General features: G+C 33.3%; 1 protein-coding gene and 1 long non-coding RNA gene across 2 annotated transcripts; one reads left to right on the top strand and one right to left on the bottom strand.

The window, feature by feature from the left end:
* Positions 1–891: 891 nt before the first annotated feature.
* LOC117913420 lies at positions 892–1,976 on the bottom strand. The gene is made up of 2 exons (XR_004651094.1): positions 1,662–1,976; positions 892–1,535 (listed from the first exon to the last, which is right to left on the bottom strand). It is a non-coding gene; the product is annotated as an uncharacterized LOC117913420 (long non-coding RNA).
* Positions 1,977–4,941: 2,965 nt separating this feature from the next.
* On the top strand, positions 4,942–13,160 carry LOC117912386 (silicon efflux transporter LSI2-like). The gene is made up of 3 exons (XM_034826954.1): positions 4,942–6,698; positions 6,817–7,006; positions 12,674–13,160. The coding sequence occupies exons 1-3, from the start codon at positions 5,475–5,477 to the stop codon at positions 12,937–12,939; spliced, it is 1,680 nt and encodes a 559-aa protein (XP_034682845.1). The 5' UTR covers positions 4,942–5,474; the 3' UTR covers positions 12,940–13,160.
* The last annotated feature ends 3,560 nt before the right edge of the window (positions 13,161–16,720 follow it).

Genomic DNA, 16,720 nt, shown 5'->3' on the forward strand with positions numbered 1-16,720 from the left:
ATGTGGAATCTCAATCAAGCCAATCAAGTTTAATAGATTCATGTCCAACTCTACGTTTAGGATGGTATCAGATATCAAAGTCAATGCGAAAAGTGTCAAGGTCGAGTCGTACTAGACTCAATCAATGCTTTAAACCATAATCTCATTTGCATCTAAACTGCATCAAGAATCCTTTTAAACCCCTCTGCCCCAACCCTTTCCCTACTAGACCATGCAAACCACTATTTTCAAAGTATTAGCTAGAATGAGAACCAAAAATCCCACATTGACGCTACAGACCATGGAATCCTTCAAATAAAATTCCTCGAATAGTTGCATCACTTCTTTTCCTACCATAGGCGAACAAAACTTCTAAAAAGCCATTGAGAAACAATCCAACCCTAGTGCATTATCTCCCCCCAACTCTGAGAGTGCTATGATCACCTCATCATCTCGACAGAGCCCCTTTAAACACTCTATCTAACAAAGCAATGCACTTGAAGAACTCTACTACCATGTCAAGTCTTCTCACTTGGGGATTTTCCAAATGGGTCCTTCCTACATTTCATCAATCGTCCATGAAGGGCTAAAGTTTGATTTTGCATGGTAGTTTTTCTCTTTGAAGGTTTTTATATACATCCTATGCACTTGGGTTGCACAACACACCCTTTCACAAAGGGCCTATTAATACATATTCCTTGTTTGCCTATTAAAAAACAACGATAATAATTTTTTCTAAAAGAAAAATTACAAAATTGATTTTCTTAAGAACTATTAAAATTAGTGGAATATCATTATGTTGTATGTATCATGTGTGCGTCATATGTATCATGTGTAAAACATCATGTACTATTTAATACACACATAGGATTCTACCTGAAAATGTATCTACCATATCATGTGTCACATATGTAAACTGAAGATATAAATGCCAATTAATATGTATCATTCTACGTGAAGAATGCATCTTACTGTATTTACCAAGTCATCTACCATAAGTTTTCAACTATGTATACGATCACATGACATGTGGAAATTAACTCTTTTGCTCCTGCACATTTTAACAGGTGACCCCTTTACAAGAACAAAGTTAATCTCACAAAGAAACACCGGATGGTCTACGTTTTCCTTGTGAAAGAAGATCATAGCCACAAAAGAAAAAGGCACAAAAATTATAAGTTGTCTAATTTCTCTAAGTTCAATTACCAGGGGATTAACATTTGCTAGGCCAAGACCTTCACCAGATGCCAAAAATACCTCTTTCTCATCTGTCTCGCCGTCTCCAAGCCTTTTCAAAATCTCATGAGGGTACGTGGAAGAGCCACAGAACCTTTATTTTCTTTGCCTAATCTAGATGTTCCCATATTTTTATAAGTTTGCCTATATAAGGCTCAGGTTCAAATTCCTTACAAGTAGAAGACTCATAAAATTGAACCTCTTTCTTTTTTCCACCAACACCTCTTTTTCTGCCCCCACTTTGTCCACTTCTGCCAAGTGAGACATAGCAGCCTCTCTTTATGTCAAGTGGTTGATAGACAATGTCAAAAAGCTGGAGCCTGAAACCAGCAACAAATTCATTTTGAGAAAATTTGTGATCAAGAACCAGGAGCAATCAGAGCGATCAAAATGCGAAAATCCACAAAGACAATTCCTAATTATTTCTGCATTACTGCGAATCTAACCGTTCAATTTTAAAACCCGTGTCATAATTCATTGGAGAAGTCTCTGAAAAATCAACGATTGCCTTCAAAGCGAAAGGTCCAACAATCGTTAAGACCCGTCACTCTGAGAATCTGAGTCTTCAACCCATTAGTCGCCTTGGACGGCGGCGGCGGCGGCGAATGATCGATGCCAGCTTCTTTCCACCGGCATGGGGTTCCATCGCCGGCAACGAGTTCGGGAACTGTGCAGCGTTACGCTCTCCTCTCTGTTTGCTTGTTGGTTTGGAAATTCACTCAATCGGCGACTTGATCAGGTGATACATGGAAGGATTTAATGATACGATTTAGGAATTCAAAACTGATTCGGTAAAGTTAATATTTATAGCATATGATATTATTCATGAATTCATGCATTTATATAATGAAATTTGATATTGGTGACTTTATCGAGTTTTTGTAAAGTTTAACTTTATATGGTAATAATATGTATTAATGGTTTAACTTCGAGTGTTTTTAATCTTTTTAATACTTTAAATATTTTATCAAGTATTAAAAAAAGGGATAATTGTGTTTTGGGTCCGACTCAAAAATTAACATTCTTTAAATAACTTATATAAATAATAGAAATGATATAAGATGTTAAATACCAATATACCCTTCAAATTTTCACATATTACCATTTAAGGATATAAAATAATAATAGACTAAAATACACAATGGTATTTCACATAAGTTTTTTTAAAATTTGGATTTTAACCATTTGGATTTTAACAATTTTCACACCACTATTCACGCAACCATAATAATTCTATTTTAATAATTTGGATTTTTCATTGTTTTTAAATTTTTTTTTATATAAATAATTGAAAATTAGCATTATTTTCTATTTTAAATTATAAATAAAGAAAAATTATGTTCAAAAACTATTTTAATTTGGTTAGATCATTTTGTGAAATATTAATCAAGCCTCTTCCACCAGCCATTTTGCTACTTTTACAAAAGACTTGTTCCACTAATAACGTATTTTTTTATACTTAAATTTAAATTTAATTATTTAATTAAATTTAAAAAAGTTAATATTCATCTATTTTATGATTGTATTTTAATATCTTTTATTTTAAAATATTTATATTTATTAAATGATTATATTAATAGGTCAAATTATATCTATTTTTTAAAGTGAAGATAAGGTTAAATTTTATTTATTATTTAAAAATAATAATATTTCAAATTGTAATTCAATAACGTACCATCTATATTAAAATTAAAATTGGAAATAAGTTTTATAATAAATTAATAAATTCTTTATTTATTTTCCACATTTTTATTATTTTTAATAAAAAAATTCAATATTAAATAAAAATGAATTAATTATTTCTTTGTTAGATTAATCAATTATAATAAATAAATTGTAATTAATTTAATTTATTTTAATTATTTAATAAAAAACATATTTTATTATTTATTGAATTTTAAAACTAAAATAATAATCTTATTCAAATAAAATTTATAACTCTTACAAAACTAAAAAAAAAAATATGTTTTTCTCTCATATTTTCCTTTATTCATGGTTTGATGTTGGTACGAAAGTGAGGATATTTATAAGAAAAATAGATCTTAATGTTGTGACATATGTTATAATTAGAAAATAAGTATATTTTAAATTTAAAAATTAAATTTTAAATTTGGTAAATATTAATTTCCTCATCATTATTATTTGTCTATAATGAATATTTTTATTTTAATTAAAAATAAAAATAAAAAGGATGTGATTGAGATTTTCCTTTTTTAAAAATATATTATTTTATTTAAATAAGTGTAATTATTTTATGCTCTATAATTTCTTTATTTTTCATTTTTTCAATTTGAGAAAATCTAATTTTGAGAGGAAAAAAATTAAAATTTTAATATAATTTTATAATCATTTACAATAATTAAAATTAATTAAAAATAATTATCTAGGAATAGTTTTTATTTTATATAAATAAAGAAATTATTTATAGAAAAACAAAAGAAGAAAATAGTGGATATGATGCACAATGTTTTCAGAATTAGATCGAACATTTAACCGAAAAAATTACTAATTCATGGTTTAGTAGTCGGATTGGTGATTGAAGTGGTCCGACGTCATAAATATACGATTAATATTTTATTAATATTAAAGATAATTTTAAAATATTTAAAATATATATAATTAAAATTTAATAATATTTATGATATCATTTATTTATTTTTATATAAATGTATTAATATTTTAAAATTTATTAAACAAAATATATATAATATATAAATATGAAAATATATTGAAAATGGTAAAAAAAAAATGTATTAAACTATTTAAGTATGAAGACATTGAAAATGAAAAAAAAAAATTATGTAATTTATATATATATATATGTATAAATTATTTTTTGAAATAAATCCTAACACTAGGTAAGGCTGCTGCAAACGTCTATCAATTTAACTAAAACTCCCTTCACCAGAAGGGAATCTCTTAATGAACAGAGGAAAAGTTTGAGTAATCACAATAGTGACATCAACTCAATGATAAACATGAAGGGTTGGCTCATGATCACCACTTGGAAGTCACTATTGCAGCAGTTGTCTGTGTATTCACTTCTTAAATGATCATCTTAAGGGTGAAGTATCCCAAAGAATCGGATATCCGGGCAGTGATGGCAATGCGATTGTCGGCTACTGTTGACTAGGTTTTGGTCTGCAAAGATATCCAGAGGTTTGGCTACCGTTCATTATTAGGCAAGATCTACTTATGGTTGTAATCAACTGTTTGACGTATAGGATGACGATAACCTTATATTTTCCTGCCTAATTTTTTAAACATTTGGCTATGATTCATCGGATCTCCTCTATCATCTACCCACCCAGTGAAAAGGATTTGCCATTTAAGCTTCGAAGGGTTGTTGAAAAGGTCCTGTCTGTGGTCTTGGTCATTACCTGTCTTACTAATTAAACTTGATGTCCTTATGCTAAAGAATAACTACCCTTCTGTGAATCGTTATACTCTGGGAACTTTGTGAAGATTGCTTTATACTTAAGAGCTGCAGAGTCTTTAAGAAACATTCTCATGTATTGTTAGTTAAATAAGAGTTATCCATGTTGAAACTAACCATGACTAAGCTGTATGATTTATTTTCAGAAGGCATAGTGAATATATATATACTGAATATGACCTTGGGAAATTTTTTGTAGACCTTGCTTGGTGAGACCCAGTAGAAATGTGAGCTTCCCATGCTTTTAAGGTGCCATCACAGTGCAGAGGTCGTAAGAGCAGGGGAGCATAGTCAAAAGATCAACATCCGATAATGATTGATGATTAACAAGTTGTTGCCTTCTGTTGTGCCATTCAAACCTTGGATTGAGAGAAGCCGGGGATAAACCGATGTTGAAAGTTGGATAATAATCGATCTCTCGTTTCATTTGAGTCGTGGCATCTCCTCTTCCACAATAGAAATGCTACCAAATCTTTCCAACTAACAATAAACTCAGATAAATAAATAAATATCGAAGGAAGTCCACATGAAGATGTTGACGCAACTACATAGAATTTGAAGATGAAAAAGGAGTGAGAATCTCTTGAGTATCTTGGATATTCCGGGGTTGATTTTTATCTTGCCATATTCCACCATGGAGACAGGAACTCTTGAAGGTTTTCATATTCATTGCTCTCTAATAAATAGGGAATTGCATTGATTTTGTGAGCTTTCTTAACAGCTCAAGCTTTAGGAGCATGGTTTAATAAGACTTGCTGGTATCTCAATTTCTTTGGCTTAACTTTCCTGCCTGTATAAGATTTAAGATTGTTAAGTTGCAGAGATGGACTTGGCCCCTATTGAAAAAGTGGTTTTAGGCTCAATAGCCTTTGCAATCTTCTGGGTTTTGGCAGTGTTCCCAGCAGTTCCTTTTCTACCCATTGGTAGGACTGCAGGGTCTCTCCTAGGAGCCATGCTCATGGTCATCTTCAGGGTCATAACCCCAGATCAAGCATATAAGGCCATTGACCTCTCAATCCTTGGCCTTCTTTTTGGAACTATGGTCGTGAGCGTCTATCTTGAACAAGCTGATATGTTCAAATACTTGGGTGTACTGCTTTCATGGAAGAGTAAGGGTGCAAAGGATTTGCTTTGCCGGATATGTGTAGTTTCTGCCATTTCAAGTGCACTCTTCACCAATGACACCAGTTGTGTTGTGCTGACAGAGTTTGTTCTGAAAATAGCTAGGCAGAATAATGTCCCTCCCGGTCCCTTCTTACTGGCCTTGGCCTCGAGCGCAAATATTGGATCTTCTGCAACTTCAATTGGTAATCCCCAAAACTTGGTCATTGCCATCAAGAGTAGCCTCTCTTTTGGGGAATTCTTGTTGGGACTCCTCCCTGCAATGCTGGTGGGTGTTTTCGTCAATGCTTTGATCCTTCTATGCATGTATTGGAGACTGCTGTCTATTGAAAAGGATGAAGAACATACTTTGGATGAAGTGATTTCCGAGGAAGATTCGGCTTCCCACCGCTTCTCACCTGCAGCCATGTCAAATCCCACAGCTTCAAATTCTCAAGAATTGAATCCTGTGTTGGAACCATTGATTACCTGGAGCTCCTCAAGTTCAAAAGGGAGCATAATCCATACTGAGACTCTTAGAAATAGAGTAAGTCCAAAACAGAGCAATTTGCAGGGGACTTTGAGTGGTGGCATTGAGTTAACAAGGAATTCAAGTGCTTCCGAAGAGGGGGTGGGTGGTGATGATTTCCCTCAACCGAGGGAGGAAGATTTTCATTATAGGAGACTTGCAAAGAGTGCACTAAATGGCAGTGATGTAAAGGTGAATGTCGATGAGGGAGACCCTGTCCCAGTGCAGCCTCTGGAAGAAAATGAAAGGTCGGCCAAGCCATGGAAAAGACAGCTATGGAAGACACGTGTTTACCTTGTTACAATTGGCATGCTGATAGCATTGCTTGTTGGTCTAAACATGTCATGGACAACCCTTACTGCAGCCCTTGCTCTTGTGGTTCTCGACTTCAAGGATGCTCAGCCATGCCTACAAAAGGTAGAATCTAAAAGTTTTGATCCCACTGCATTCCTGAAATATCAACTAGTATATACCTAAGGCTCCTTTGAGCTACTAAATTGTCATAGTCCCTAATTCCATCTCTTTTTTGAACCAGGTTTCATATTCTCTCTTAATCTTCTTTTGTGGCATGTTCATCACAGTGTATGGCTTTAACAGAACAGGGATACCTAGCACTCTCTGGAACCTAACCGAGCCTCATGCACGAATCAATCATGTTGAAGGGATCGTAGTTCTTACCTTAGTCATTCTTGTCCTCTCAAATGTTGCTTCAAATGTGCCTACTGGTAAGTCCATGATATATAGTATATACCATCAAAATTGTTGTTGAAGCAAGAGTTTCCACCTCTTTTCTCTTCAACGGAAGCCATCTTTAAAGGACATAATAGACCAAAGATTGAAGGAGTAATATCCATAGTGGGGGAAACCCCTTCAAACCAAGGATTTTTAGGAAGATGACTTCCATTGACACAAATGAAACTTCTGACCAAAAAACCAATGTAGTGTATTAGTCCTAGCATGAGTTTGTGTAACATTAATGGTTACATAATGTTAGGGTGAATTTACAATATTCCAACAAACACCAGGATTTTTTTACCATTTCTTTGTGTAAAATTACATAGGTAATAGTAACTAGCAACAATAAATAAACAAACTCATGCAACGGAAAAATAAATCAGACACCAGAATTTTTTACATGGAAAACCCCCCAATGTGAAAGGGAAAACTACGAGATTTAGTCCAGTTCAAACTTCCACTATCAACAATAACGGGTTACACCTGTCTTCTCTAGAATAATCTCTAAAGGGTGTCAAATACATCAAGAGCACATATAGCCTTCGATTATATCATCTCTCTTGGCAAAAAAACAAGGAAATTTGGAAAAAGAATACCCAAAAACACATTGTTACTGTTCACGGGCAATAACACTAATTTTCGAGCTCAAAATATGATCTTTACCATTCAGATTGTAGCTACTCAAGTTTCGAACCTCTCTTCCAAATTTCAACTTGATCGAACCACAAATGAAGCAAGATCGGCTTGTTAATGAATCTAGGTATATGTGTTTTTTTTTCTTTCTCTCCTCTTCTCTCTAATTTTTTTTCTTTTCCCGATCAATTTTTTTTAATGTAATTGACTTGGGCCCCAAGAATATGGGGCCCGCTCCCTCACATAAGAGGGAGCCCAACAAATCTCCCCCTCCCGACTATGTGAGGGGCTCTAGCAAGCCCGCTTACTTTCTACAAAATTGTAGCTTCTCTGTGGATACTAGTTTTGTCATCATATTTGATCCATTCTAATCAATATGGATTTTCTCAAGGCAAAACAATTTCATCTCTAGTGCATCACGAATCCAATGATATCTCACATCAATGTGCTTGGATCTAGAGTGAAAAGTTGGATTCTTACTGAGATGAATAGTACTCTAACTATCACAGTAGAGTAGATACCTTTCTTGTTGTAGACCCAATTCTTGTAGGAACTTTTTCATCCACAGTAACTCCTTGTTAGCTTTAGTGATAGCAATATACTCAACCTCTATGGTCAACAAAGCAATACATTTCTGCAACCTTGATTGCCATGACACTGCTCCTCTTGAAAAAGTGATCAAATAACCAGAAGTAGACTTTCTGGAATCAACATCCCCTGCCATATCTGCATCTATGCATCCTACAAGCACATGTTTGTTAGTCCCAAAACATAAACATGTCTTAGAAGTACCCCTCAGATACCTAAGAATCCATTTCACTACAGCCTAGTGTTCTTTGCCAGGATTAGAAAGGAACCTGCTGACAACTCCAACAGCATGAGCAATATCAGGCCTCGTGCACACCATGACATGCATCAAGCTACCCACGGCTGATGCATAGGGCACCTTTCACATTTCTTCATTTTCTTTCTTACTTGAAGGACTTTATTTGGAACTTAGCTTTAGATGACTTCCAAGTGGAAAACTCACTGGTTTTGACTTGCCCATGTTGAACTTGTCTAAAACCTTCTCAATATAGCTTTCTTGAGATAGCCACAATTTTCTATTTGTCCTATCTCGAGAAATATTTATACCAAGAATCTGACTTGCAGGCCCCAAGTCCTTCATTTCAAAGGACTTGCTCAACTCTTTTTTAAGTTTATCAATTTTATTAGTACCACGACCAACAATTAGCATGTCATCCACATATAGCAAGAGAATAATAAATCCTCCATCAGAGAATTTCTTCACAAACACACAATGGTCAGAAGTAGTTTTATCATACCCATGCTCAACCATGAAAGAATCAAACTTCTTGTACCATTGTCTCGATGTCTGCTTGAGACGATACAAGTTCTTCTTTAGTTGACACACTGAGTGTTTCTTGCCTTTGATTGTAAACCTTTCTGGTTACTCCATATATATTTCCTCCTCTAGGTCACCATGGAGGAAAGCAGTCTTCACATCAAGCTATTCAATCTCTAGATTCATACTGGCAGCCAAGCCTAACATAACTCGGATCGAAGACATCTTAACCATGGGTGAGAAAATCTCTTTAAAGTCAATGCCTTTCTTCTGACTAAAACCCTTCACAACCAATCTTGCCTTGTACTTTAGTTGTGATCTGTTTGGTTCAGGCTTCCTTTTCAGTACCTATTTATTTTTCAATGCTCTTTCACCCTTAAGCAACTCCATCAATTCATAAGTGTTGTTCTTATGCAAGGATTTCATCTCTTCATGCATAGCTCTCGACCACTCTTTTTTTCTCATCATGCAATAGAACCTCTTGATAACTTTCTAACTCTCCTCCATCAGAAAGCAACAAATACTCATCACTAATATACCTTTTGGAAGGTTGACACTCTCTAATAGATCTTGTTAATTGTGTTTCAATAGGCAACTCTGAAGTAACTTGTTCTTGCTACTGTTCTAGGCCATCATTCTCAACTGTAGGATTTTCTTCTACATCATCAACTGTAGACTCATCATTTCTGTTAACTGTATCAACCTGTTCTTCTTGCACAACTTCCCTGTGTTCATTATGTCCCATAGAGTTAGGAGAGATTGGACCCAAATCAACCTGTTCTTCACTGAAAGACTTTAGCTTCTTAACCTAATCCAAATCTTCAATGGTTTGATCTTCAAAAAAGAAAACATCTCTGCTTTTTATAATTTTTTTGGTAGTTGGATCTCATAACCTGTACCCAAACTCTTCATTTGAATAACCCAAGAAGGTACACTGTTTAGTCTTCCTGTCAAGCTTGGATCGCTCGTCTCTAGGAACATGAACTAATGCCCTGCAGCCAAACACTCTCAAGTGCTCAAAGGAAACAAATTTTCCTGTCCAAACCCTCTTTGGAATATCACCCTCTAAAGGATATGATGGAGACATATTAATCAAATCAATAGTTGTCCTCATGGCCTCACCCCAAAAAGATTTAGGCAATTTTGCATGAGAAAGCATACTCCTGATTCTATCACAAATGGTTCTATTCATTCTCTCAGCTACACCATTTTGCTATGGGGTCTTAGGAACCGTCTTCTCAAGCCTGATGCCATGACTTCTACAGTATTGCTCAAATGGCCCCCTATATTCACCACCATTGTCTACTATGACAGATTTTAATTGCTTGCCAGTTTGCCTCTCAACCATCACATGAAAATCTTTGAATACATCAAGTACCTGATCTTTGGATTTCAAAGCATATGCCCACACCTTTCTTGAATGATCATCAATAAAAGTCACATAATAAAGTACACCACCAAGAGTATTACTTTGCATAGTACAAACATCAGTGTGAACTAAATCAAGAATATCTGGTTTTCTACGTGAAGAAAACCTACAAAATGCAACTCTACTTTGCTTTCCAGACAAACAATGTGTACAAGATAATAATGACATACCTTTAACTAGTAGAAGCTTCTTTCTGGCAAGAACCTGAAGTCCATTTTCACTCATGTGACCAAGCCGCTTATGCCATAGCTTGATAAAGGCTTCATTCTCAACAAAGTTCACCTCTCCCTTGACTAGTGTCGCTTCTATCTTGTAGAGAGTATTGTTTTTCTTCTCCCTAGCTAAAACAAGAGAACCCTTAGTAAGTTTCCACTTACCCTCTCCAAGGTGACTATGGTAGCCCTCATCATCAAGCTTCCCAATAAAGATCAAACTAAAGCACATTTCAAGAACATGTCTAACATCTTTCAAAATCAATTTGCACCCAATGCTAGTTTCTAGTTCTACATATCCCATGCCAACAATTTCACATTTTGCTTCATTTCCCATCCTAACCTAACCAAAACTGTCACTGGTGTAGGAAGAGAAGAAATCTCTACGTGTAGTGATATGAAACGACATTGTTGTATCAACCACCCAAGTGGAATCCTAGCATGAAAAGTTTACACACACATCATTACAAATAATGATCGTATCACCATCAGATGCAACTGCTGCAATGTTTTTGTCCTCTTTTTGTTCTTCACATTTTCCTTTAAACTGTTATCTTCTGAATTTTCTACACTCTCTCTTGATGTGCCCTGGCTTGTCACAATATAAACACTTTATTTCTTTTCGGGACTTTAACTTTCCCTTGACTTGCCACGATTATAATTACTGGAAGGTTTTCTGTTTTTACTTTTTCCCTGTCTCTCTGTAACAAGTGCTTCTGTATTAGAGGAAATACCTAATTTTTTTCTTCTTGCCTCTTCATTAAACATGTTGTCTTTTATCATGTTGATAGTTATCACACCATTTGGGTCTGAATTACTCAAAGATACCACCAAAGTTTCCCAACTATCTAGTAAGGAACTCAACAAAAGTAAAGTATGTATCTCATCATCTAGCTCAAGCTTCATGGTAGACAATTCATTCAATAGTCCCTGAAAATTACTGAGATGTTTTGCAACACTATTATCGTCCTTGTACTTTAAATCCACAAGCCTTCTTATCATAAAAACTTTGTTTTGTGCAGTCTTTCTTTCATCAAAACTCTCTAATTTCTGCCAATGGTTATATGCATCAACTTCCTTGGCTACATGATGGAAGACACTCTGATCAACCAATTGTCTAATCTGTCCAATGGTTTTCCTATTTAATTTCTTCCACTCATCCTCAATTGTAGTAACTAGCTTATAACCCCTATATTCAATGGGCTCAAACAACTCTTTGCAATATAGAATATCCTCTATCCTAATCTTCCAAATTAAATAATTGGAAGCTATGAGTTTAATCATTCCACTGCCAACCTCCTCAATTTAATTCATACAAGAGATCCCACTGCAAATCAACTTGGCTCTAATGCCACTTGTTAGGGTGAATTCATAATATTCCAACAAACACCAAGATTTTTCTATCATTTCTTTGTGTAAAATTAAATAAGTAATAGCAATTAGCAGCAATAAATAAATAAACTTATGCAACGAAAAAATAAATCAGACACCAGAATTTTTTTACGTGGAAAACCCTCCCAATGCGAAGGGAAAAACCACGGGACCTAGTCCAGTTCAAACTTCCACTATCAATAATAATGGGTTACATCTGTCTTCTCTATAATAATCTTTAGAGGCTACCAAATACATCAAGAGCACATATAGCCTTGAATTATATAATCTCTCTTGGCAAAAAAAACAAAGAAAATTGGAGAAAGAAACCCAAAAACACGTCATTACTGTTCACGGGTAGCAACACCAGTTCCCAAGCTCAAAATCTGATCTTCACCATTCAAATTGTAGCTACTCGAGTTTCGAACATCTCCTCCAAATTTCAACTCGATCGAACTACAGATAAAGTGGGATTGGCTTGTTGATAAAATCTGGATATATATGTTTTTTTTTTCTTTCTCCCTTCTCCTCTCTAATTTTTTTTTTCTTTTCTCGATCACTTTTTTTTTTTTTGTAAATGTAACTGACTTGGCCCCAAGCATATGGGGCCCACTCCCTCACATACGAGGGAGCCGACACATAACTTGAAGATATCTGTTTTTTGTAGTTATTTTGCTTGGAGAAAGAGTGGCAGCATCAGCAGCAATGATATCTAAGGGCCAAGACAAAAGGGCATGGTTGATCTTAGCATGGGTGAGCACGGTTGCTGGAAACCTTTCGCTGATGGGCTCAGCTGCAAACCTGATAGTGTGCGAGGAGGCTCGTCGTTCTCGGTTCTATGGCTACACTCTCTCTTTCTGGAGCCACCTCAAGTTTGGTGTTCCTTCAACTCTCATAGTCACAGCCATTGGCCTACTCCTCATAAGGGGTTGAGCAATGTCAATACATATATCTATATCAAAGGCTAAGAAATAAACTTTCCATATTGTTCCATTGCCCATGCTACAGTCTCACAGCACCAACTCCAGAGTCCAAAGCCAATGTGTCATATACTATGTTTTCATGTTTTTTCCTATGTTTTCCCAGGAACCAAACAGATGTTGATTTTGTGAAATTCGATGAAGTGGAAAATATTATGGAAGCCCATTTGAACAGAGGAGTGCCGCAGTCCATTTTAATTGGACTATGAATAAGATCTGCAACAACTGAAATCAATTTGTTGTTTCTAATAGAATCTGAAGCAGCAGTACTTCTCAGAAAAGTTCTTATACATGAGTGGATTTTCATTTTTGTCTTTTTAGCCATTTTCATAAGGGAAATTGGATGAAATTAATTCAGCACACCAGTGAATTTGAACAGCCTTATCCCTAAAGCTTCTGCCATAAATTCAGCAATTCAAAGAAACTCAAGACATGAAAGAACAAGAAAGGTTCCTTATCTTGCAAAATTAATCCTGCTTTTTTCTTTGCTTTATAATCTTATAAGTTAATTTGGTATCATAATGTAGTCGTAAATACTTTTATTATTTAAATATTATCTGTGCAAAATTTAAATTAAAAATATATTCAAACTAACTCTGGGTCTCTTTTATTTTTTACATATTTTCTTTCTCATTATTCATTTTACATAATTCTTTTTTTTTTTTCTTTGTGATTATGAAGAATATGAATAATTGTTTTTAAAACAATGAAAAGTATTTATAAAACGGTTCAAGAAATTTAAAACAATTTTTTGTTCTCCATAGAAAGAAAAAAAAAAACTAAAAAATAGAAAATAGTTTTTTATTTTTAAAAACTTAACAAATTGTTCTCTTTAACCTTTTTTTTGTGCCCCTTTCTTTGCCTAGTTATTTTTATCAGTTTTTTTTTTTTTTTTTTTTTTGAGTTTCTTCGGCTGGTTTTAGGAGAGGTTTTTTGGGCTTAAACCTGGGGTGGTCTCATTTGTTGGGTTTTAATTTGAGAGAGTTTTAAAGGGAATTTTAAGTTTGTATAGAAATAATGACATGTGTCATAATCCTTATCCTTGCTTATAAATATAAGCCTTTATGCTCAATTTTAGTAGCTTTTTCTTGGTTTTTAAAGTAAAACTCTACCCATTTTGAAGCAAAAGAAAGATAAGAGAATATTGAAAGATTTGGAGATGAACTTTGGCTTGGAGAAGAAGTTTGTGCATACTAGAAGTCACTCAATTAGGAGGGGTTTCTTTGGTGAGTTTTCCTCTGTTTCATTCTTCGCACATATTCTTGATTTGTTTTTGTTTATTTATTTATGTTTTAGATGATGATTATATAGGTTGTGGATATTGAAATGTTATATGATTAATTTTAGGTTTTTTTTTTTTTCATTTTTTGGTTCTAAGCTACCATGCTTCATTATTGTCATTTCGAGTATTTGCTAAATATTTGTTCATTTGTCTACATCATTTTTTTTTTCAAGCCTTCCTTGGTTGAGTTTTGCTAATTTCTTTTTTTTCTTTTCTTTTCTTTTGGAGACCCATTGAGTTGTAGCAGGATATTGAGCTCATTTTGATTTATGATATTTGGTTTTTGCTTCTTTTGGATTGTCATTAGGATTCGGTTTTCCTTTTATTTTGATGGTTTTTTAGGAGTTTTTAATTGATTTGAAATTGTAAATTGAGAATTACATGCATTTGTTATTTGCCCAAAACCTTTTTCCGAGAAAATGTTATTTTGATTCCCTCTTTAAAACCTTATTTTCAAGTTCTTTTTTGTAACCAAATTTTAAACTCATTTTGATGGTCAATCTCGTGGTCAAACGTTAAGTCTCAAGTCATAGGCTTAACCCGATCATTTTAGCTTGATAATATAACTATCTACTCTCATTGTTTTACGAGTCTTACACGATTTTTAAAACTAATTTTGAAGCACCATTTTTCAATCTTGTGAGTACACTTTCATGATTTGTAGGAGGATTAAATTCATGGTTAATTTTTGGTTAGTAATGTCTGCCACTTGTGCAAAACATAGCTTGGACTCTCATTAAAGCATACCTCTCCATGGATGTTTTTGTCTACATTTTAGTTCTCATTTCCAAATCTAAGTTTTAATTAAGCATCTTATGCTTCTTATGAACTTAATCCAACGTTCATTTAAGGGTTGAGGAAGTGTCGAAGCCCTATAATTAAACTATGACCCATAATCTTAGCCAACATCACTCGTTTCCTCCAACCTTTGATTTTCAACTTTTTATTGATTTTGGAAACATAAATTATCCTTGCAAATTTGAGATTAGTGGAATTATTGTTAGCCCTTACAAGCCTTTTGATATTAATAGTGGAATTATTGTTTGTTGATATTAATAGTCTATTAGTCAACATAATTCATCTACTTGTTTAGTAAAAAACTCTTTAGGACTTAAAAGAGATATTATCCTATAATACATTCCCGATAAGTAACCTAATCATAAACGTACATTCAATACATAATTTTTCTTGAAAAATAAGTCATTTTAAGGTTTTTTTTTTATTTTTAAAATAAAAAAAATAAGTGATTACTTTATTATTATTATTGTTATTGTTATTGTTATTTGTGTTTTAAATCAATAATATAATTATATAAATATATTCATTATTAAAATTAAAAGTTTGAGATTTTATGTCACATAATTGCTTCATAGGTGTTTAAATAAGTACTCTTTTGATAATAGCTCAAGAGATTGTTTTTTTTTTTTTTTTTAATAAAATTTGTATGTATTATCTCATATAGGATATAATTAATTAATTAATAAACAAATAACATTTAATCACTCCAAATTTTATAGGGAGTAACTCTAATGGGGCAAATTTTAGAAATAGAATTTTATAAAGATTTTTCTTTTCAATTGCTCTAAATTTAGAACAAAATATTTACAAAAACAAATTTGGAACTTTCAAGAATTTAAGAAATATTTGTTTAATTAGGAATACCATTTTATAATTAAGGAAAAAAGAAGGGTTTCCACACTAGAGGCATAATAAATTATAAATATGTATAACTTAAATTTCATGTTAATTAAGATGAAGATGATTTTAGAAAAATAAAATAGAAATAAAAAAATAAAAGGAAAGAAAAAAAATTAAAGAAGATGAAGATTATGTTGGGTTATTGAAAATTTTAAGAAAATAAAATAAAAGAATTAATTTTAATTATATTTATATATTTTATAATAAAATAAAAAATAAAAAATATATTTTTAACAGTATTTTTCTTTCAAAGAGCAAACATTACCTAAAACTAAACCAATCAAAAAATTACATAGTGAGAAAACAAAAGGCTATGTTTAGTTAAGAAAAACACCCAAAATGGGGGGTGAATTGAGTTTTTAAAATCTTTTCAATCTCAACAAAATTAAACAAAAGATAAGCAAAGTAAAGAGATAGAGTTGAGAGAATTCAAACTCAAGTTTATAGTGGTTCGACACTTCCTTGCCTGCGTCCACTCTCCTCAACCTCCTAACCGAGTGAGGGTTCCACTAACTTGAAGTTTCAACCAAGCTTTCAATCTTCTTACACTTGGATTCCGGTTCCAATGGGCTCTTACACAACCTCTTCAAGATTCAACCCTCTTGAAGGCTTTAACACTCGGATTGTTACAAGATATAATCACTCAACCTAACTTAAAGATGACTCAAATACAAGACAAGACTAGGATGATAAACAAGAGTGCACTAAAGGATATGCAAGTAGTGATTTAATGCACAATGAAAGAAATGAGAGC

The sequence above is a fragment of the Vitis riparia genome, chromosome 4, assembly GCF_004353265.1.
Source record: "Vitis riparia cultivar Riparia Gloire de Montpellier isolate 1030 chromosome 4, EGFV_Vit.rip_1.0, whole genome shotgun sequence".
Taxonomy (NCBI): Eukaryota; Viridiplantae; Streptophyta; class Magnoliopsida; order Vitales; family Vitaceae; genus Vitis; species Vitis riparia.